Source organism: Chlamydotis macqueenii, chromosome 2, assembly GCF_036417535.1.
Source record: "Chlamydotis macqueenii isolate bChlMac1 chromosome 2, bChlMac1.mat, whole genome shotgun sequence".
Taxonomy (NCBI): Eukaryota; Metazoa; Chordata; class Aves; order Otidiformes; family Otididae; genus Chlamydotis; species Chlamydotis macqueenii.
In genome coordinates, this window is record NC_141557.1 from 28,630,565 (window position 1) to 28,655,050 (window position 24,486).

General features: G+C 34.9%; 1 protein-coding gene across 1 annotated transcript in view; it reads left to right on the forward strand.

Annotated features, from left to right (window-relative positions):
- PHF14 (PHD finger protein 14) overlaps positions 1-24,486 on the forward strand; it is a 166,771-nt gene that overhangs the window by 107,418 nt on the left and 34,867 nt on the right. The window contains exon 18 of the mRNA XM_086740350.1: positions 4,591-4,708. Within this exon, the coding sequence (XP_086596476.1) occupies positions 4,591-4,708 (118 nt within the window). The remainder of the gene's footprint in view (positions 1-4,590; positions 4,709-24,486) is intronic.

The following is a 24,486-nucleotide window of genomic DNA, read 5'->3' on the forward strand; positions in this document are numbered from 1 at the left end:
GTGTTGCATGCCCCCAGCTAATGGATGAGTGAATGCACACCCATCTCATTGCCATTCTCTGAGAGTTTAAAAATTCTGGATTAGGTTACTTTTCATTTTTTTCTAATTACTTCTGAGTTTGTTGGAGTAAGGCTTGTATGAAAAGTTTGAGCGGTGATGATGGTTTGTCAATAGCGTATCAAAGCTTTATATCTTTTTGCCATTAAAGTAAAATCTTCCTAAGCTGTTGTGATGAGTAGGGAGTAGTATATATATTTTGCAATTTTGTATTTTGTTCAACACGGTATCTTTTGGCATGACACTGCAGATGATGTGCAATGGTGTGTACATAAGTGAGAGATTTTCTGTAGTCTCTGAAGCATATTTGGAAAGTTGTATTTAAAGATTAGCTTATTAATGTTGTGTTTCAGGGACATGTAGGTAATTACTTTTACAGCTATAGATGGGTGATGCTGTGTTGTGAATGCAAAATAGGTTTCTTCACTCTGGCTGAATCAGCTCTTTGTGGTTTTCAATGATATTAACCAGTGACTTACAAATGTGCCAGTGATGGGCAGCTTTTGCATTCACTGTTCCTCTGTAAAAGCACAGGTCTTTTTCCCCAGTGCTCACAGGAAGACTTCTGCAGGCCAACTGATAAGACTCCCTCCTGTGCAGGTAGATGCAATGTAATGAAATTGGATGTATGTGCTGGGCTTTGTAAATAAAATGAGATTGACCCCAGCCATTATCTCATTTATCTCATTTACATTGTAAAATCGGTATCTACACTATTGATTAGAACATAATTAGTTAATTATGAACAGGAAAATGCAGAGTTATGTAGGGCTCGAGCACAGCCAGCTGTACTGCTCAAAAACTAATAAAAACAATCCAAGGGCATGAGCAGATGGAGATCACTTCATTAAAGAACAAAGCAGACGTATTTCAGCTTTCTTGCTGTGAAGATGTAGCTGACCTGCATTCTATAGTTTTATAAGTGAGAAATGTTTTCTTATTTTTTAATTTATTAACCTAACTCCTTCAGTATTCACATTTCTTCTTCACACCCCATTTTCTCGGTATATAGTGGGCATATATCTATCCTCATTAATTGCTGGAATGAGGAACACAGCAATTTCTAATTTTGATGCATAAAGTAATTTCAGGCTTGTTAAAACATTGATAGTAAGCAATTACCTGTCAGTTGGAGGTAATTTAGGAGGTGAGGTTAGCTTGTCTCTGTGTGGAGCTCTGTTTTTATTTTCATGAAGTTTTCGGTACCACTGCTAGCCAGGCCGCTGAAGATGGCTGTGCACTTATTTGCATTTGTAAATCATGTACTTAACCACCAAAAAAAGTTAGCCACAAATAATAGCAAGATAAAATATTTGCTAGCTTAGGCACTATTTTGAAAATGTGACCTTGAATCCATCAGGGTAAAAATTTTAATTGAACCTTTAAAATAGAGGAAGTTATTTCTTTCCCTTCCCGCCCCCCCACCCCCCGACCCAGTAGATTAACTTGCACTACTAAGCCATCCTCAGGGTGGAAGAGGATGATATTTGTAAATGACAGTGCAGTGTGGCTCCTTTGCCCTGTAAATGTCGGTATTGTGATTGATCCGTTAGTGCATTTGCTGAAAGGCTGTGAGATTGTCAGCATGATACCTTTTGTGACCCAACAATTTCATTCTCTAATTAAGTTGAAAGTACTCCTTGTTTTGTGTTGCTTTCTTATTTTCTGAATCTGACAGTGGCTTTTCTGTCATTTTATGTTGCTAGACAAAAGAACACAGGTGATAGTATACACTTGAGGGCTTAATCTCATTTTACCTAGGTATAAAGTTTTATTTCAAAATTAGGCATTGTTTTCTGTACTGTGATGTGTGTAAGCTTCACATTTTGTCCCAAGTCATTCTCAGCAGACAAGAGAATTGCCAAACAGCTAGGACATCGTCTTTAATGAAGGTACAGTGTATATCCATCCATTTCCCCAGCATCATACTCTGGGAACTCCAGATTTAGTGGATTTATGTTCCACAATACGGAATTTGTATTCCAATAAAAAGCAATATGAACAAAGTGTTTAAAAATATTTAATATAGTTTCATTTTTATCACCATGCAACTTTTTATGTTTTGATGCATAAAAATACTGTTTTGTTATTTGTATTTTCTCAGCTGTGCAGATGCAGATAGAAGCTGTTAATATCTGAAAACTTTTGTGTAGATATTTTTAATTCATTCTAGGAAAATGCACTTTTTCTTCTGCCAAACTAAACAGCTTTGAAGTGATAAAAATTAATTACAATAAATATTAAAAACATTCAACTTTAGAATGGCGCCTCCAGATCTGTATTTAATTTCATAATGTTCTGGTTATTTCAACCAGAGTTGCTAACTCCCTCAGTGTACCTTGAAATGTGGCTAAAGGTGCAGTCAGGAAATAAAACATTCTAGATACAAAATAGAAAAATGTAAGAATATATGGCAAAGCATAATTTTAAAGGGGAAACATTTTCTTTTGAACATATAAACACTGGTGTTTATAGGCAGTCACTTCACAAAACATCTAAATTAATACTGCTTGAAATCAGATAGAGATTTTAGGATTAAGCTCTGAAAAGACACTAAATAAGTCAGAAATAGTGTCGTGCTTTATTTTGTGTTACTTGGATGATCCCAAAAAGTTTACAAGAAGAGAGCTCTGATCAGCCCTTCTCATATGCAAGCACTTACATGAATAAGATTCTAGATACAGAAATAGGTTAGTAAAAATATATTCCTTTACAGATGAGAACATTGAGGCTCAAAGGATCCTGAATCTTTTGCTGAAGGTCACATACGCTGTTGGGATGTAGAAGTGTAACCTATCTCAGCTCCCACTGTCAAACTTATTTTAATATGCCTTTCACAAGAAATAAAACTGCATATATTCCTGATTATAAGTAATATATTTCTACATTAGAACTCGTGTCTTGAAAAACTGAGAACGGTTTCCTTTTTTAAGTGTTTTCTTTGTCCTGGAACTAGATAGAGGTATTACTAAACAATCCTAAGGATATAGATTGTAATATGGTGTATCCTATTTTTATAAAATACCCAAACCATGTCAGTCCAGTGTTGCGTACTGTGGACAGGTAGATTATTGCTTTTAATTTCTACTTAGCAGAAGGCAGTACGCACAGTACCCGTACCAGTGCTCATGTCTTACATGTATCTGCTAAAAGCAGGCAGCTTCCCTAGCAAGCACAGCCTTGACAGCAAGGATAAAAATATTTACTTAGATTAAACAATTGTAATCAGAAAATGGTAACTTCTTTTATTTGGAGACTAATCCCTGGATAAAAGTCACATGAACATTTTCTTCTGTTAATACAACAGTATGTTTTGTTAGTTGAATCCTCTTTCTGTGATGCACTGTGTGTTCTGTTGATAAACTATATCCCTCTGTCTTTGATCTGATGATGCCTGTGCCATGCTATTATTGTAATTTTTGGAGTTTTTTGTTTTTGCATGTTTTGTACAGGAAAAAATGAGTGGCCAGGGAAGCAGAGAAAGTATAGGGGATTTCTTAGAACATTTGATTTTTAAACATTTACTCTATTTCCTATTTTTTGGATCATATATATTGGCTGTAATTCACAGTTTAAGAGCATTTAGTGTAGAAATGCTCTTTCAAGAGCATTCAAGTAAATTTGAAAAAAGTTTTCTTTTTCACACAAAAGAATACAGGGCTTTATGCAAATAAAGTGAAGTTCAGTGGGATATATGAAAATCTCTATTCTTTGCCTTTAAAATATTTTTCTCATTTTGAGCATATTACTGTACTGGTTTAAAAATCCTTTCATGAAGTACTTGTTACATTGTAGCATTTCTTCAATGCTGGTACATTAAGAATGGATGAACAATAGCTATGGTCTACGTTTTGAGCTTTTTATGTGGACCATGCATAGTACAAAACACTAATGAAAGGTTTACTGAAAAGTAACATAAAATTGTTGCGTGTACATAGCTCAGTTAAGTGAAAGATCATAGTGAAATCTTTTTAAATTAATGTCCTTTTCAGAAAATTCAAAGCAAATCAGAAAATATTTTGTGCATTTATGTATCAACCACATAGTCCTGATGTAAAAAATGAAATTCATAGCTGTAAATTATACTTGAGTTGTTGAATATGTGAGCAAACATCTCACAGAGTAGAAGTAGATGTGTCAAATAGTCTCTTAAAACTATGAAAAATCAGTATTGTCACTGTCTAAAAAAAAATCACAAATTTTTGAAAATAAATGGAAATGAATTACATTGAAGTATCTAAAAAATTGAGCTGCTTATACATGTTTTCTTTAATTTAGAAGTCTCTGAAACAGTATCATTTTTATAAGATGTAGACAAAGGTGATGTATGAGTGGCTGTGTCAGAATATTCCAAATTAGACGGAACCTACTTGAAGTGATTGGGTTTGAAAATACCTCTTATAGAAAATGGATTTTCTGTATCACGGTAATGGATCAGGAAGCCTTGTCCTGCGAATGGCAGGGAACCCCAATCTAAAATAGTATAGAAGTACCATTTTTGTTTAATTTTTTTTTTTTTTTTGTCTGTTGCAGGTGTGATGAATGCAGGCTTTGTTACCATTTTGGCTGTCTAGACCCTCCCTTGAAAAAGTCTCCTAAACAGACTGGCTATGGATGGATTTGTCAGGAATGTGATTCTACATCCTCCAAAGTAAGTTAATTCATCCTGTGAAATAGTTGAAGTATTCTGGTTTTAGCAGTCTTACTTAGCTTCTGAAGTTTTTGTTGAAATGCTGTACGTAGGTCTTCTCTGAAGAACAGTAGAGGGTCATAAAATAATGATTTCAGATTCTCTGTAAAACAGGTAAAAAACTGAATGTATGCAAAATGGAAATAATCAATAAAGATAATTTTATTATCCCAGTTAAATGCTTTCTTTTCACATTCTCTCTGAGAAAGGAGTGAGTATGGATACTCTATCAGAATCAGTAACATTATTGACAAGTGGAAGTATTTCAGGAGTAGTTCAGAATACAGACCTCTAACGATAGGGATGGAAAATACATGTTTTTTAAATAAATGAAGATGATTTGAATTACTAAACCTGTTTGTTTCACTGGAAAATCGTATGAAGGTTGTTAATACTTTATATTGATTGGTATGCCTTGATCAAATATGTTTTAAAACTAAACTAATTTTTTTACATGGATTAACTCTTTTTAATAACATTGACAGTAGTAGTATGCTTCTGTAGTAGTGACTTTTCACAAAATAAAGATTTTGATTCTTTCTTTGTCTGCACAGAAGCTTCTTTAGTACTGGCGTTCTTTTCTGTCATCACCATCATAATCTCTGAAGAGACACTTTGCAGCTGATTTTCAAAATTTGATTTATAAGTGCATCTGATACCTCAGTGCTAAAATAACAGAGCATTCTAAAAGGCTTTAAAATTTTACAGGCTATTCTGCCACTTTCTTTGGATTTTACAGGATTTTTTAACTAGTAAGGAAGTGACTCAATATTTGGATACACAGGGACAGATCCACAGAGACGTTGTCTTAAGCTACCTGTTAGCACACTTGGATACATAAACTCTTTTGTTATGTTACTGTTAATAATGGAAGAAAAATGTTCAGAGAGAGGTATAATTTTTTGGCCTAATGTTTCTTTCCAACTGGAAAAATACAGTATTCTGTTTCAAGTTGTTTGTCTGTAAGGAGATACAAACACAGACATCGGAAATTAGCTGTCCACTACAGTTTGGACATCAACAATCTTTCTTGAATACTGCTTATATGCAATGGACATTCCAAGAGTGAATTAAAATTATTACTGAATTTCTGTCACCTGCTTAAAAAGGGGTTCTTGATAATGTTAGTTAAACACAGTTACTTTATTTAGTTACTTTATCATGTAAATTAAGTATGAATGACTTCACTTAGTGCAGGGCATGTGTTGGTTTTAAGGTGTGTGTTGAAAAAATACAATGTTCTGAAGACTAAACAAATCATTAGAATGATGATACATTTTGTGTTATTTTAGTGATTATTACAGATTTTTTAAAAACCTTGTTACTGTGTTAATTTTCTTTTTCATTCATAGAGATTTTTAATGAGTAAATTTAAATAAAATCTTTTGCACTTTCAAGCACAGGCAATTTGAATTGTATATGAGTGAAAATATAATGAATCTGAAAGATATTGAAAAATTGTCTTATGGGGACTCCTTGTGGTTTGGCGTAGTCACTTTCCCATTGCTTTTCTACAGAGCTGTGCAGAGAAATTTCTCTGAAAAAGCTGTGTTGCTCTCTGTGTTTTAAAAAGTTTTTTTTTATGTAGCTTTTTTTTTTGCTTTATTCTATATTGCGTAACAAATTCAAACAATGTGGTGCTCAATTAAACTCCTTACAGACCTTATTTAGTGTGAACATATTATTTAAAGGATTAGGGCTTTGTTTATGTACTTTATCATTTTCAAATTCAGTATCCTATATGGCTGTAGGACGGTGTATTATACATCTGCGATTTTGCACAGCTTTTCACAGCCAAGAAGAGCTGATATGATAAAGGCTTTTTCTACCCCTCACTAAAGGGGCTAGTCTCTCGTATGTGTACTTAGAGCTTGGAAGAGGAGAACCGTGGAGAAAGTTTCATTGTTTGCTGCACTCTGCCTGACCTGTGGATGAATTGCAAGCCTGAGCTACCAGCAATTTCAATCTCTCAGTCACTCACTAAATCCAATTTTTGGTGTGTCACAGTGAAGTTTCTTGTATGGATTATAGCAGCAAAATGGGATTGAATTTCCAGCTTTGGCCAAGGAGATTATTGTTTATTTTTCATTCCTTTAACTTTGCTCATCTGTTTTGATCCAATTTAAGTCACTGTTACAGTATAGATTTTAAAATTCCCCAACAATATTTTCTGTAGCAGTGTTGGGCCTTGAAAACAATTGGTAGGTAAATTACACTAGTTCAGTGAGGAGAAAGATTACAGTGCATAGCATATAATGATTCAGTTTTTATTTCTAATTATGAATTTCTATTTTAGATGTTCAGGAAAAGTTGCATGCTGCTGACAACAAGGAATGTGATTTTATTTTCAGATTTTGCTGAGCACTTGCAGGTGTCAGTAGTACAAGGGATGTAATTTAGCAGTAATAAAAAAATGCTTTGAATTGTTATCTATCACAAGTGTTGGACATGCTACTTCTATTTTGCTCATACTGGTCACAGGACTCTCCAGCAATTGTGTCAGTTTTTCCAGCAGCGTAACGTATTCCCATATTACCCTGCCTGTCAAATAATAGACAGACAGTGACTTTGCTGTAGGGCATAAGGGCAACAGCTTCCCTGCTGGTAATACTTGCTGTCACTTTTATGGAATGGGTGATGCTCACTACTAAGGTCTGACAAGCTTTCTCATCTCAAAAACATTGCAGATTTTGTTACATCACATGAAAGCTGAAGTAAACCTATAAGCTTTCCATTTCTGTAACATTATCCATCTTCTGCGTGAAAGGATCACGGTGCGCTTTCAGGATTGCCAAACAACGCTCTAAATCATAAATTTCCTGATAGTTTCACATAGTGATATTCAAAAAGGATATAGAACCTTATTTCAGCTAAATTTAATAAAAATAAAATAAAGAAAATATAACCTAAATTATTCAATAATAAGATGTGGTAATATTCAATAGGAATAAATGCGGCCTGACCATTTGTTCATTATGTGCAATGAGGGTCTCATTATGAGGTCTCATTATTATTGGATGTAGATTCCTTTCTGTTCCCTTCCATTTAAAAGTACTGTTTAAAGTATCTCCTCCAATTTAAAAATTTTGAAAAAGAACAAGGTAGCAAAGAGTTTAAACATATATGATGGTGGTTACAATGACCATGCTAGTTAGGTTTCTGTCTGCTCATCTTTGTGTACAATCTGTTTTGCAAAACACTGCAAAGTGTACATGTCAGATCATTATTTGAGTACTGCAAGATCAGCTGCCTTGTCTCTGGACTTCTGTTTAGTTTGCTTTTTTTTAATCTTTTTACTGTATTGCATTTTTTCAGTGGAAATAAATTGTCAGTATGTATGCATAATATTCTCATCTAAGCCTCTCAGGAAATATTTTCTGGAATTACAAATACCTGGCACACCAACCTTGGCAAGTAATTTTTTTTTAGTACGCCTTTCGTGTTGGAAAGCAATTGTGGATGATTTTACTTATTAGCCAAGTAGAAGCATTTCTTTTGGGATATCTCACTTTCATATAGTAAATAAGCAAATGTAATTGGACACTGTAATATTAAAATATTGTATGTAAATTTATTTCAAAACTCTTTAATTTGGTCACACAAAAAGGAAAAAAGTTAGCAATTCAATTTAATTCCTGTAGTCCATGGAATTTTATTCTAGTAAAAAATAAAGTTGGTGGTTAAGAAGGCCTGGGAGGAGTGTAGAAGTTCCTGATATACTCATGAGTTGTGCAGTTGATAATCTCACCATGGTTTATGGAATTTAATCACCTTTTTCATCATGCTTTTTTTTCAGACTCAGGGAGCATTTCCTCACACGTGTGGTTTCACGCAAGTGTGTTAAAAAGTAAATAATGAAACCAAAAGATTCTGATGTCAAGCTCTCAAAATTTAGGAAATAGCAGAACTAAGATGGCATGCAGCACTTTAAGTCCTTTTGTGGCTATGTGTGAATTTACAGCCTCTAATGACTTCGTGCTGTGATATTATTTTTTTTTCTATAGAACGCCTGCCTTCTCTGATTTAGCTGTCGGGGGTCACTAAAAGGGATTAATTTGGGTTGAGTGTTAGGAAAAGATACTCTCTTTAGGTTTTGCAAGGCATGAAAACTGAAGCGATGATTTCAGCAACAAAAAAAAGGAAGCTTGACCTTATGTTTAAAGTAGTTGAGTTGTGACCAGAAAATTGAATTTTACTTTTGTCTCACCCCAGAGAGCTCCTGTGACTGCTAGACAATTTAAAATTTTCAAATGTTTAGTAATTTTTTTCTCCTTGTTTGCTGTTGCCCAGCTTGGATCCCTTGGCCCCACATGCAAAAATGCTGAATTCTCGGCGCTGCAGTGGGTGATCGTGTAAGCTGTGCTTTCAAAGTATTAGGTCTCCTTAATGATCTCGAGTATTGCAAATTGGGTAACTAATTCAATAGAAATTTTAATTCTTATTCCCTGTCTTGGCTTCCATTTTGCAAAATGTCGATACTGTTCCCTTGTTTTAGACATTTTCCTTAGATTTGGATGAATTGTTCTCTGGAGCTGCCTTTTCCTGTCCGCTGACTATAGGAGGGAATCGAGACAGTTACTTTAGATTAGCAAGGGTTATAGTTTAGGTAGGATTCTCCTTGCTTGAGTACACACAGAAGATGAATCAGTGTTGCATGGATAGACTTTATCTGGCCATTTATTAAATGTTTGGAACAACATATTTTCAATATAGCCAATATCTTCAACATTTTATATATTCAAAAAAAAGCTCTATTTGAATATAATATATGAGACTGGCACACAGTGGTAGTATATATGCATGCTTAATCATGCCTTAAATATGTTTTTTATAAGATGTATTTTGTCATTCAATACAATGTGATTTTAACTAGTTACATTTAAAATATATCTTTCAAAAAATAAACCAAAAAATCCTTCAAGGTCTTTTGTACTATTTCAAACCTGTGTCAGTTCCGTGTTCTGACAAAAGGTGACTGCAATTGTAAAGAAACTGTGACCCTAATTTAGTCAGCTTACATCAGAGATACTGTTGCATCTGAGCACCTTCTTTTGAGGAGAAAACATACAAGCGAATGCACTGCCATCATGGCAAACAGCATTGCAGCTGAAAAATGATAAAAGAATACTGCTAATAAATCTGCTTGCTGATACAAGTAGAACACAGTATAATGGAAAAAAGTTCCATTTTTAGGCAACATTTTTCAGCCGTAAGTTAGCAGTACTTCAAAGTGGTTTGCAGAATAACAAATTGTACAGTGTAATTCAGTGACTACATTTGTAAAGGAAAAAATCTGGTTTTACTTTTGCTGGATATGGGTATTATGGTCTATTTTATTGTACGGTCATCAGGAACAATAGAGTTAAGCATTTTTATATTTCTTGTATTTTAAAGTCAGTTGAGGAGAGGTGAATAGTACAACATAAATCAGATTAGGGCTTTGGTTTCTTGGGTGAACAAAAGATTTTTTTTTTTTTTAATGTATCCTGTGGGAAGTATCTGGTTATTCTGAAATCGTTGTTGTCTTCCTAGGTTTGTGAGGAGCAGTCAAACAGTGGCACTTAAACTTGAACAAGAGAAAATTACCTGAATCTGTAAGGCTGCGTGAAGATTTAGCACAAGTCCTTACACCACCTTACTTCAGTAATGCCAAACCTTGGCACAGAAATGAATTTCACTGTCAAGATGGTTTAAAAAAAAGAAAAAAAAATTGGAGTATATGGTAATTCTTATCAGTTGGCTGAAATATTGCCAACTGTGTTTTAATATTTGCTCCCCAGGTATCGTATTTTAAAAAATGAGTTGGCACAGCCTCTTATTTTCTGGCAAACAGGTATAATACATTTATGTAATGAATAATTTATACCATAAAATGTTCCAAAAATAATCAGCCTTGAAATTAACTTAAGATGGAACTTGATTTATTAATAGTGGATAAGCTCAGCATAAAGTTAGTTGATATGAAATCCCCAATTTAATCCAAATAATCAGATACACTTAGTTGGCAGAAGATTCCCACTGTGTAGGTGGAAAGCTTAAGTTTTAATGACAAAAAAAAAGCTTAAGCACTGTAAAATGTATCTGGAAAGGATGGTTATTTTAAATATTTTAATTCTTCTCCACATCAAAATCAATTATACTAGTTCCAATACTCCGTGTTACTAACTGCCAGGTCTTCATCATGGACTTCTAGTGCTTGTACTTCTTCTTAGGTGCAGCTTAACTATATTAAAAAGCATACTAAAAAATGGAAAATAGAGTCTTTCCCATAACCTTGTGGTAGTACATCTAATACTAGCCACAAATTTAAAAAATTGTAATACAGGGATCTTTTTCTTAATGAGGTATTGTTGTTACAAATGCAAAACCAGATTTCTGGTTTTGAAGGATAACACTGGGATACAACAAAGGGTATTAATTAAAATGTTTTAAAAATAAAGTACCAATTAGGAGTGCAAAGTACGTAATTTTTTCTTGCATTAAACTTTGTCAAAAAACAGCACTTATAATAAACCTGGTAAGAATTTGTTTTCTCTGTAGTACATTCTTAGAAAATTAAGATATAAACTATGCACAGCAGTTTTAAATGAGTATTTTGTCAAAAAAGCCCCATTTTCATGGTACTTGGCCCAAAATATGTTTGGTTTCCAAGATTCGTTTTCTTCTTCCCATATTTTTTCTTATCAAAGAAACTGAAGAAATCACTTGTTGCTTAACTTCATTCGTTCTTTTTTATGAACAACCCAACAATGCAGATTTTTTTCTAAAGCTCAAACTTTGCACACTGTTATAAGTAAGTTCTTTTTCATAATGGAGGAGCAGTGGTATCATTTTGTGCCTTCCATAATGCTGAATATTTTATGACAAAAGCAGGATGGAAAGAAAGTATTAAATATTGCTGAAAAGTGATTCATTCTGATGTAATTGTAAACACACACCTTATACTATCTTTTTTTTTTGTACTAAAAATATGTTACTGAGGTTAAAACAAACGGGGATGGCTGAAATTAGAAACAAGCTTGGTCATTAATCTTCACTTTGGTTAAAATACACACCCATATCTAATTTGCAATGGAACATTTAAGAGGTACTTGATTAGTAAAGTACTAGGCTTAAAAATAATTAAGTCATAAAAACAATATAGTGCTTATATATTTTTAAGGCGTGTGATCCGAATAGATAAAATCTCATATTTAAATGACCAGACTTTTAGTTTAGATGTGGTTTAGTTTAGATAGAATAACTGTTACCTACTCTAAGGTAATAGAGTGGTTAAGGAAGCAAAATCTCTTCATGGGCAGCTGTTAGAAATGCCACTGCTACTCTGTACCTTCTTTAGGTTATGCTTCTAACAAAATCTGCTTACCATTACAGTTTACCTGGGAAATAGCTCTTCTACTGAATGATGACTTACACTTCCTAAGCCATGACAAAATGAATTTACAGCCTGTATTGCCCACTACAGTAGTGCTGAGTGGCAAGGAATCTCTGCTGCGACCTGTGTGCAATTGGGAAAAATCCAAAAAGCAGCTAGCATCGTATTTGAAGTAAAGCCACTAAACCTGGTTTTATGCTAAGGCAGTGTGAGAGATTAAAAAACGAGAGCACTTTCTCAGCCCTGAGCAGCACCCTGCAACAGGAAGATTTTATACCTGCTTTTTGGTATGCAGCTATGCATGCTCTGAAAGGCTGTGAGAAGGCTGATAGAAGAGTAGTGTTTAGGAAGGACAAGGGGAATGCTTGCTCCTTAAAGAACTGGAGACTTTCTCACTTTTGAAAATCGATTTCTAGATATTTACAATATTAAGCAGCATTGTGACAGTGAATTTTACCTATTGAAGATGTTATATTAAAATGTAAAAGACATGGAGATAGCAGTTTTAACCCAGATTTTCTCATATTTACATTCCTTTTTAAGTGAAGTTACAAAAGGAAGATACAAATGTGTGAAAGTCACCAAATTGTAACTGCCAAAGCATCATAGCTTACATCTCTGATATATATTAAGATTTAGTTCATCAATCCAGTTGTCTTCCTACTTCTAGAGTTCCTAAAATAATGACCCTTTTGAGTATTGATAATTAGGGGCTTCATGCTGACAGTGGAGTCATAAACAAATTTACCAATACATTGCAATTGACCATTACTACTTTCTATTAACAACCCTTTTCGAGATTTTTATTGTTGTTTACTTGATTAGTAGAATACATGTTGATTTTGAAAGCATCTGAAAAAAGTATGAATGAAAAGCTTGTAACTGACTTTTGAATTTTTCAACCTTTTGCATGTTGATTAACTCTTTGGTTTTGATGATACAAGCTCCAGGAGGGCAGTATTAAAAAGCATATCCATTGTGCATAATCTTTTCTAATTTGAATATTCATGAAGAATTGAAGGCTCAACAGAGATTAGCAAAGTGAGTGTACTGTGCAATGACATAAGTAAAGGGAATCCTGAGAGGTGCAAACGTATATCTGGAGTCTGGTGGCACACCATTCCACTCTAATTTTGCAAAATAGTGTTCTGTTGCTACCAAATTCCTGAAATAAATTTCTTTGCCTAGAAATCTATTTCTTGCCTTACGTTTTATATAGAAGGTGTGTAATTAAAGAAGAATTATATATTTTAATTCCTCACTAGTCTGACTTTATTACCCTGCAAATTATCTTAGCACATCACCTGTAATCATATTTTGTATGACAGAAGAAGAATTAGATCTTTAATTGTTAGTCTCTGGATAAGATCTGAACATATTATCATAGTTGTCTAATTACCTGCTCATGCTTAATCTCGAGGTTGATTTTATTTCAAAGTCTTTCAAAGAAATGCAGCCGTATATGTCGCTTAAAGTAACGTGTCACTCATCCGTATAAATTACCAATGCTGCCTGGACAAAATCTAATCATATTGGACCACGAGAGAGAAAGGAGAGGGAGGAAGAAACTGAAAAAGTGCCATTTTATGAAGTGCTAAGCATGTAATGAATTTTAGCAGAGTCCAGATTTGCTTTTCGTCGTCTTGTTAGATAGTGCTAGTGAGGTTTAGTCGCCATTCTCAAATAGAGATTCTCTTAGTGCCAGCCCCATTTAATCACATTTTGCAGAAGACAGCTGGGCATTGCCGATTTGTGCTGTGTCAGCCACTTTCTGTGCAAAGGAGTGTCTCATCACTTGGATTTTAGCATTCGGTAGCAGAAAAGTTCCCTCTTCTTAAAATTGGTTCAGCAAATAGCTTGTGTGGGAATATAACTGTAAAAGCATTAGAATCAGCTCTACCAAGAAAAAGCACAAATGTTATATGGAATTTTAAGATAGTTTTTGAAAAGATTTTTACAAAACCTTTAAAATGTATAGTGCATTGTTAAATTCTGGTAGCAATTAAGTTTGTCTTATATTTTTTGTGAATGTGTCTTTGGTAACGGTTGAAAATTATTATCTGGTTCAGTGGTTTGAAACACCTTTGGGCATGTCTGAAAAATCTTAAGTGTATTTAGTCTGCATCAAACAGTACCAAAAGACTTCATATGTGGAAAGCCTTGGAATCTGTAGATATCAAGATTTCTTCTAGCTACTAATCTCATGAAGACTAAAGGGCAGATGGTATCCTTTTAGATGTGGTATAAATAGCCGAAGAGAAGAAGTGTCAAAAAGGAGATAGCAAGATAACTTGGTATTTGTGGAAGGTACACACAAGTGTACTTCGAGTGGGTTAGTCACATCACATGCTTATTTCTGGAAATAGAAGGGCATCAGCAGATTGATACAGTCATTCATATAATGAATATTAAATGTGTAACCCGTCCTGTCCAATAAATAAGGATACATATCAGGTACTAATATTTGCAAATATATTGTGCATTAAGTTAATATGCACTTTGTCTTACCATTTTCTTCTAGTGCCTAATATCTCCACTGCATGTTGTAGGTTGAGAGTGTTGCAGAAGACAGAAGAACTTCAGAGCAAAATGATATTCAAAATATGGGGATTTTTAATTGCTGGTGGTAAGGAACTTTTGAAGGTTATTATAAGATGTCTGTATTCATGTAAGGATAGCTTCAGGAATTTTATATTTAAAGGGTATATATGAGAAAATACAAAAAGTTTGAGAGTTGGGAGATGTGATCTATTCATCTGTTACTAATTCTCTCACTGGAATGACCTATAAACCTATTGTTGTTTGTGTGCTTTCTGGGTACAGCATCGACAGAGACTGAAAAGCTCCATGATATAAAATAGTAAAATATTCATAAGACAATTTGTACCCTTTCTCAGGTACCCTAGCTAATATAAAATGAATCATTTTACCCAGTGACTCATTCTGCCATGCAAAGTGACCTGTTTCAGCTAAAGAATAGTACAATGGTTTAAGCAATCCCTTGGGAAATGTGATTTTGAACCCTCTTAAGAAGAGGAAAGTGAAGCAGGATCTTCCCTATGACAGTTGAATGTGTTCACCAATTCAGATTAGCAACTAGATCAGCAACCTGATCTAGTTGAAGATGTCCCTGCTCCTTGCAGGAGTGGTGGAGTAGATGACCTCTAAAGGTTCCTTACAACCGTAATTGTTCTGATTTCTAATTAATTTAGGGCAGCCAGCGAGCTGTCATCTAAAAGCAAGGCATTGAATGTGTCTATTTCTCTTTTTTTTTTTTTTTATTTGAAAAAAAATAAAAGGGAGGGGGAGATGTTAGATCCCAGAGACCTATCAGAAGAAGGAAAGGAACTATCGATAATCCCGGGTAACACTACTGAATTCTGAATAAAGCTGGTATTTAAAATACTCTGTTATTTTGAACATTTCCTGTTGATTAGCTTAAATGATGCAATATTCTGGTATGCTCATTTTCATGGATCTTAATCTGAGGTATCTTAGTGTGTATTTATTTTAGCATTTTGATAAAGTCAACCAGTTGCCACCAGTTGCTACGCTTTGGTTCACATTACAGAGTGGTCTCAGGAGTGTGCGAACTGGGTCCCTTTCAAGGGACACTGAAGCTGTATGAGGATGTATTCTGACTACTTAGGGGCATGCCATCTCTGTGACTGGACTAGTCATATGCTTGAAACATGTCTGGCACGTCTGGCACCGACTGCTTTGCTCTGCAGAACTGTTCCTGTCGCACTACAATAGTTACTGGTATGAAGTGGTTGTTTAAACCACTCTGATGTTTGCTGCATCAAAGGTGTATTTGTGGTTTAGTTTCATTGACTACGAAAGTTATTCCATTCCTGTTTTGATAAGGGAATTTGTGGAGTTTCTATATCAGTAGTCGCAAGGTTGAAAGCCTAAAAATTAATACACAAATATATACTGTTAGAGTATTATATCTTAAAATTTGTATGTTTGTATAAGCACTGTATGCATATGCTTTTAACTGAAAGAATCGGGTCTACAAGGTTATTAAGCAGCTATATTTAAGAGTAAGGGACTCAGTGTGTGTTTTCTACTATGAGATGAAAAAGGTAAAAAGGAATTTTGTCTGGTACATGTAGTCTTTAAAAAATAAAACCCAAAACCCACAGGGAAAATACTCATGCCTCCTAAAACAAGGGAGTAAAGTCAACATTTCGAGTAAATTTAGTCTCATCATTCCATATATCATTTTTAGCATTCTTAATTAGAGAAGAATGAGGAATTTCCAGGCCTTTTTGAGGATGCTTTTAAACAGCGAGATTAGTTGTGACCTTTCAGTTCCTTTGGGCTCAGCAAAAGATGGCTGATTAATGTCACATCTTAAAGTATGTCAGCTGGGCTGTTCATTGCCTTTCTGGTAAACAGCCCATTGTCAATTTAGCTCAGTTTGACAGAATAAAATATCCTTATGTTTTAGCTGGCTACTTTATATTAATAAGAGTATGTATCTCTAATAGTATAAAGTTATATGGAATTTTTCTTTAATTACTCTAGTGACTAGCGTGAATGAATAAGTCAGAGGCACCCACAAAATAGGGTTCCTAACATTTCTTTGAAGCTTCTTAAAGGATGTCTGAGAGATTTTTTCATTTGGCGTATTCAGATGTTAGAGAAATCTGAAAAGGAGGATGTAAGAAACATTTTAATAGAAAGCGTTTCTACAGATACATTCATTCTTTAAAAATATTTTAGAGCCTTGAATTAGTGTTTTATTTTTCTACTTTATTAGCTGAAAATAAATGATGGTACTTTTTAATAAGAGAGAAAGGAAGAAAGGGAGAGAGAGAAAAGCAGGATGGGAAAAAATAATGGGACTGTAAGAAGTGCCCTTGGCGTACAAGGAGAATTGTGAGCACAGACACATAAGAATGAGAAAATTCCACTAGGAGAAATACATAGAAACCTTTATAGGGGAGAATGGTGTGAATTAAGAAATAGGACTGTGGCAAAATGGAAAGAAAAATGGGGAGGGCACACAGAGAGCCTTCCCCCAGAGCAGGGCAGAGTGTTTATTAAAAACCTCAGGAGCACAGGCAGATAAGTGGGTGCCATGTAAGGAAAGTTTAGGGAGCTATAAACTTGTGTAATAAATTTAGACTGCAAAAAATTATGTACTGTGCAATCCCTTTATTTATTTCATCTTGTTACTGGAAAAAAAATTCTGGAAGTAGGGAGAGATGAAAGCCAGTCTTGATTTAATAAGTAGCCTTTGACAATTTTGTGATGCTTTTGGTGATCACACATTTTAATATCACTGTGTTTTGCATTATGTTGGCAAAATCTGGACTTCAAGGAGTTGAAAAGCAAGAATCAGTGCTGATGAAGATTTAGGGAGCTAAATAAATATTACTTGAAGGACTTCTCAAAGGGGGAAAAAAAAAAACAACCCTATGAATGTGCTGACCCTGTCTTGAGAATTAAGTTAGATGGTACAATTTAAAGCTTTGTTCCAACATCTGACAGACACACTCTGCATGCTGATGCATAATATCTGAAGATTGTGTGCTTGAAAGAAAGCCTTTTCTGAGCTACATTCTATTTTTGTTAGAATAAAGCAGCTGCTTTTTGGAGCAGAGATGTTCTCAAGTGCTCAGTCTTCTAGTTCAAGTTAAGTATTAGCCAAGTATTGTGAGCAAATTTTGAGTATGTTTTCTCCCAAGCTGCTAAAGTGGAGTAAAGCAAACTACTTCAACCATAAATTGCGCAAATATGTGGCTTGACCCTGAGAGGTAGAAGTAAGTCTGCTGTTGTACCTTACTCCCAAGTTGTCACTGCCTCAGCAATCCAAGAGCATGGAAAGTTTGGGACAATTTAAACATGATTTGAAAGGAAATACAGATGGAGTAAAGCTCTTTTATAGAGACTATATGAATGGATTGCTGTGTTCTGCATCTGATATTTCTGAAGGAAAAAAGCATTACTTGATGAAACAAACAACTGCAAACCCAAGTGTGGCCTTACTAATGGAGCAATTGTAGCTGCAGCACTGCTTTCCACAAGTAATAGGAGGTGGCTTTGCAGATTTGTTATTTAGAAAATTTTGTTTTAAATGTTAGGTGTAAGGTGCCCGTATCATTCTGTAAATATGTTGAAGTCAGCAATTGCAGTTACATGCAACATACATACGGCTACACAGGAAGCACCACACTTACTGTGGCTGCAGATGCTTGTGATGTGTTTGAAAATTTGTTTGGCAACTTTTGTTTGTTTGTGGTTTTTTGGTTGTTTTTTTGTTTTGTTTTGTTTTGGTTTGGGTTTTTTTTTTTACATGGGGGGGAAAAAGAATCGGAGAGATCAGAGCTGTACAATACGGGCGCAGGGAAAATGAAATATCCAGACCCAGCAGTAATAGATTATGTGTGCATTATCTTAAAGAGCTTCTAGAACTCCATAAAATAAGTTCTAAAACTCCGTAAAATATAAAATTAGGACAAAAATAACTTTCTATACTATAGTATATGCCTATAACCTAATTCATAATAAGAAAAAATAGCAGAACAATATATAGGAAGAAAGCAGTGTGGACAAAAGAAGGAAAAAGTATTGCGTTACTCTTCTATGCAGTGATAATGTCATAGTACAGCACTCTTGCCAGTATATTAATATCCTGCAAAAGGATATTCATATAAAATCTGTTGCTGTGGTGCACTAGATAATTACCAAATTATGCAAGATATAGGAGATTTAGCACAAAAGGGATAGATACTGGCTTTTGCCCTTTATTGAAGAAATTATACAAATTTCTGGTGATGATGTTCATGCTTGTGCAGAAATTTTTGCCAGTAGTTTGAGCCATACTGTGCCTGTGATCAATGGCTTTAATCCATGACAGTAACAGGAAAGTTGTATTCCTTTGCATTATACGTATGAGATGAGATTAGTGTGATGAACCTATATTTTTAAGTTTAATTTCAGTTTTTGTATTCTAATGTGGTTTCATTAATTGCAGTGTTTTAAGAGTTGATTTTGAAGACAGTTCAGAGTATTCTGGGGTCAGAAAAGGCAGCTATTGAAAGGGTAGCTAAAATAACAGCTTTTGAATGTCAGGAAATAATCAATGAGAAACTAAAAGGGAAATAAAATAATCTAGCAGAGTTTGATTTGAAAGGTGGAGAAATCTGTCCAAAGAGAGGTGGGATTAGTACACTGAGTAATCGAAATGTAGAAAATATGTGAGTTAGAAAGGGGAAACTAATTCAGGTTCCAGAGGTCAGTGAATGATACCTTCAAATGGTAAAATGTTCTCCTGTTTACTGTTTCTATTTGCATGTGCAAAAGTTGGAAGAATAAATAGGAAAAACATTTGAGAGTGCTTTTTCTAGCTTTAAGTGTATGTAAATTATTTTCTTTTCCTTTTGAAGAAAGCATCCACAGAAAACACATGATCCTGCTTCCTTTTGTTCAAAAACTTCTAGTAAAATATTAGCAATAGTAGCATCCTTATTATCAGACAACTGTAGATTGGGCAATTCAGCCTTTGACACTTGGAAATGTGGGTAGATTTCAAGGATGCAAGCTTGTTTTGTCAGTGCTGTAGTTTATTGAAAGACAGAGGGATAATAAATTGAAACAGATGGGTATTTATTGGAAACTTCTTGTAACTTTATTAATGCCTTCAAATTGTACAGTGTATTTGAAGGAAAAAAAATAGTGTGGGGCTAAAGAATGTAATTAAGTTTCTATATTTGGAAAACAGAATTATGAAAGGTTTTTCTTTTGTTTCTGTCTTTAAAAGAACTCTGAGATTTTAGAGCTAGAATAAGATTTATTACCTGAACAGAGGTAGTTTCCGAGTCAGCTGAGAGTGAGACCCTGTTGTGTTAACAGTATATAAACATAGAAGTCATCGTCCCCTTCTCGAGAGAAAAAAAAGAGCGAAGGACCTGACAACAGCATTGCCTCTGTGACTGGCAGCATAGGAGGTTAGCACATGTACGTTAAAGGTTGCATTGGTAATTTCCTATCTTTGGAGAGGGCAAGGGAAGAGAGGAGATTGTCAGATGTTAAATAAAATCAGCATGAGGAGAGTGACAAAGGCAGAATATAAAGAGGAAGGGAAATTTTACAGCTGTGGAGTATGACTTAAAAGTTTAAAGCCCATATTCTTTCCTCATTAACTAGCACAGGGTAAAGCAATAGCAAAGTGTAAGTAGATTGAGAAAAATTCTACATTTCTCCTCAGGATTTACTTTGACTACCTGTGAGCGGTGGAGAACTACAGATAGCTCGTCTTCACTAGATTTTACCAAATTCTGGCTAAGATGTTTTGAATACTTTCCAAGGGCGCGAGAGAGAATAAGGACAGGCAGGAGCGGTTCATCAGTTGATGGAGGGATGTTCTGTGGTCTGGCAGAGAGGCACCTTGGCTCTGACCTGGGAAGGCTTTTCCAGTGCAGCACTAAAATGATACTCTGTGAGGCTACAAGCACTTCAGCATTGCGATAAAAATGTGCTAATTTCTGCCGATAGTCCTTCAGCCTTAAGAAGCCGGCTTCATGTTTCAGAAAGGGCTTTTTCTTGCCCTTTTGTAAGTCTATAAGAGGGACAAATATTTCTACTTTGTTACTGTTAGAAGTCTTCATTAGTAACTTTGGCTTCCAATTCATTACTGCAGTCGTGTTTTCAAAGCCTGGTGTGAGAGATAAACCCTTTGCAAATGAAGACAGCATCCATTTTCTTTCTACCTCAGGCCACACAGAATTGATTGGGGTAATAAAATGACAGTACCATGTAGTATACTGACAGCTCTTTAATTTTAAAACTAGTTCCAGGTTGATTCAAAACTTGTTTAAAGCTAATTTATGAGTTGTGTAATTTTCAACTGGACCAAGGTAAAGGATGATTTATGAAAACTGATGCAGAATTAACGTAATATATTCAAACCTGTCAGCTTGAACTCATCTATAAAGGATTTGTGGATTTGTGGGCCAATTTGTTTTGATTCTTTTTTAGTTTTATTTTAAAGTAGCAATGGCAGAAAAAAAATAGCGGATGCTTGGCTGGTATAAATACCATTGTAAGACACTATTTTTCCATCATCTTGTTTCAAATGCAACTTATGCTTTCTAGCAAAGTATTTTATGCATCCTTTTAAAAATATACATCAATTCTCCGTTTTCTTCAAAATCAGAAGCTGTGCAGAGTTGCTATTTTGTATGCGTCAACATCTGTGCTGATGGTAACATGGATTGGTAAACAATTAAAGTATTTTGTTACCATAACATTCCCTATGAATATAGGTGTCTGTATATACATATCTGTATCATATTTACATATAAATACATATCTGCATGCATGTATTGATGTTATATTTATTAGTCTGGTTTTTAAAAAACAAAAAGTAAAAATAATCAAAGCCTAAAATTAAGCCACAACGTCAGCATTGCATAAAATGTAAATATTTTCCTCTGAAATCTTACCACTTCTTTGTAGCTCACAAATGAAATCCACATCTGTTCTGTATGCACTATTGATTTTTCAGCGTACTGTATATTTCTGCACAGCAAAGGACAAAACGAAAAGAACAGTGTTTGTTTCTGTTGCAGTAGATGCAAATAGCAAATATTCCAAATGAGATGAAGGGGGGAGAATGCTTTGAGGAAGGTACTACAGTTGGATGCACCTTGCACCTTTGATTTCTCACCTCCTACCAGTCGTTGTCACCTTTGATGTCTGCTGACCTGAATTTGAAGGAAAGGAAAAAAAAAAGCTGAATGTCCAAGACTCAGAATTTAACCAGCTATGCTTTTGTGCCTGCTGCCAAGACAAGTTCCATCCCAGGACTAGAATATCCAATTTGTTGTGTAGTTGTGTCAAATTCAGATAGTATTTTTTTTGCAGAACTGTGATTGATTCAAGCCAGTGCTGTTGTGGTATCTTAAACTGCATGAACATTTAGGTCATGTGAAAAGAGACATAGTTCAAAGCAGAGCTGTCTTTCTTGCATAAACTTAGTAGAATGTCAACACATTTCATGTTTCCTCTTCAAGGTTTCGTAAGTGCAAGAAGGATCACGTTCTGAGGAGCTTTGAGCGAAATCAGCATTGTGCAGGAAAAATGTAATTACTGAGCATTATGAATTTTATTTGTTTATGATGCACTTATATTTTTGATAAATAATTTATTTTAAGGAAACTAGAAGTACCACTTAATAGTGGTTTTCCGCCATAAATTATTCATTAAATACTGTGGTCCATTAGAAAGCTATGTCTTGATCTGTCCAAGTGGAAAATGCAGATATGTGAGTTGTCATATAGATATTGGAGAATATAAGAATATTTTAATGAAATGAGAAGGACTTAAGCACTACAAAAGATGTGTCCCAAATTGTGTAGGTTACATGTCCATGAACAGTCATGTCCATCACTGCTACTGTTGAGGCTTCTAGATCACTGAGAAGTGCCACTGACATGGTTTTCATCATACAAGGCCTTGAAAAAAGAAAGAAGTGACTTTTTGCGAAGTCAGTCCTGTATGTTATGTTACAAATAATGAGGAGGGACAAGAAACTAATTTTAATTATTTTTGAAATATATTTTTCCTTTTAACACTTTTTCAATAAAAAATGTACTGTTTAGATCAGAGATATAGATTTTTCGCTTTTCTTTACAAAAGTAAGCAATGCTAATACTTTTTCAGGTTTTTTTATTTGCTGAGTACAAATCAAGGTATCAGGATTTGTTACCGGAACTATTGCTCATTTGGCCATCTACTTGTAACACACTGAGAAAAAGCTTTATTAAAGTTCTCACTTGCACCTTGCAGCATTTTTATCGTTGTACCTTACGTGAAAGGATCTCATTCCACTTACTGAACGTGTTTATTTCTGAAAGCTGTACTTCACGTGTTGCCGCAGTGGTTCAGAGCAACGTAGATTGCCTTTCTTATATATGTTCAGGCTCTGTACAGTTTTCCTAAGAAGTGACAGCAGTGTGAAAAGAGATAATAAAACCAGTGTAATTGGAAAGGGAGACACGTTTTTCTCAGCTTGGGTTCTGAATAATAGAGTAAATTTGATTTCCATCCATCTCTTTAAAAATGGAAGTATTATATTAGCTAGCTGGTTCTTAAGAAAACTATTGAGAAGGATGGCTAAGCTGCTTGGAAAGAAGATATTCAAGACTTGATTGGGGAAGAGAGTCCGAGACGTGCTGCTCCTCTTGATGCAAGAGGAATGGATCCGGAATGTATGTTTACTAAATTGCAGTTGCTCAGACTGTTTTTGAAAACTATCATTTATTACTTTCAAAAATAATAAGTAATAAAAAAATGTTGCTACCATTATATGATCACAGGTAATAGCAACATAATATAAGTTGGTTCAGACACAAAAGACAGAATTCAAGGAGAGAAATCACTGAACCAAAGAGTTCAGGCAAGTACATTGTTTTCTTCCAGCAGATGTGGTTGTTACTTTTGGTTTTGTAAGTAGCGCAGAAGAGCTTCTGGAGATGTGTTGAGCTCATAAATTGTATGGGATGATTTAAATTTCCAGTTCTCAAGGAGAAAAGAAAACAGTACTGTTCAGTACTCAGAGTCAGTTCACGACTGATTGGGTCAAGAAGAAGAGAGAGTCTCATTATCATAGTTTACCAGGAACCAAACTGAGACAGCCTTTGAGAGAGAGGACATTTGCTTGTGCAAGTCCAGATCTGCTAGGGAAAACACTGAGCTGTCAGGATGAACACAATGCAAAGTTCATGTTGATGGCATGTGGTTCACTGTGTTTAGTTCCTTTTGAGGAACTGAGAAAGCTGAAAAATACTGTTTTATTATTCCTGTTATGGAATTATTTGGGATGGTAGCTCTGCCAAGGTATCTCATTTTTCCTTTTGTTCCACAGATCCAGTGCTATGCTCATAAAACAGTTCAGTGCGATGGCAGTGGGACTTCACTGTTAACATTTTAATCAATAGTATTCGTTAGTCATTGCTGAAAGCTGCTTTTTTCTAAAATGTCGTCTTCATACCAAACCTTAAACTTAAGGTGGTAAGCCACAGAATGGGCCGGAAAATCCTTTTTCTAAGTCACAGAAAGGTGTTGCAATGAGAAAGGCATAAAAAGCTTTATTAGAAATATTCAAGCTCAGAAGCTATTTTAAAGGGATTCAGAGAGATACTAGAGTATTGCCCCTCCAGGCCCAAAGAGATTTTTCCACCTTTTTAGCCTCCCGCAACCCCTTCCATCTCTTAGTTCTTTTACAATATCTGGTCTTACCTGTGATTCTCCATATGATTTCGTAACAGGTGTTGGACCGCAGTGTTCACTTTTTCCCTTCCAACAGTCCAAACATACATTGGGCTAAACTGCAAATGCTGAACATTAT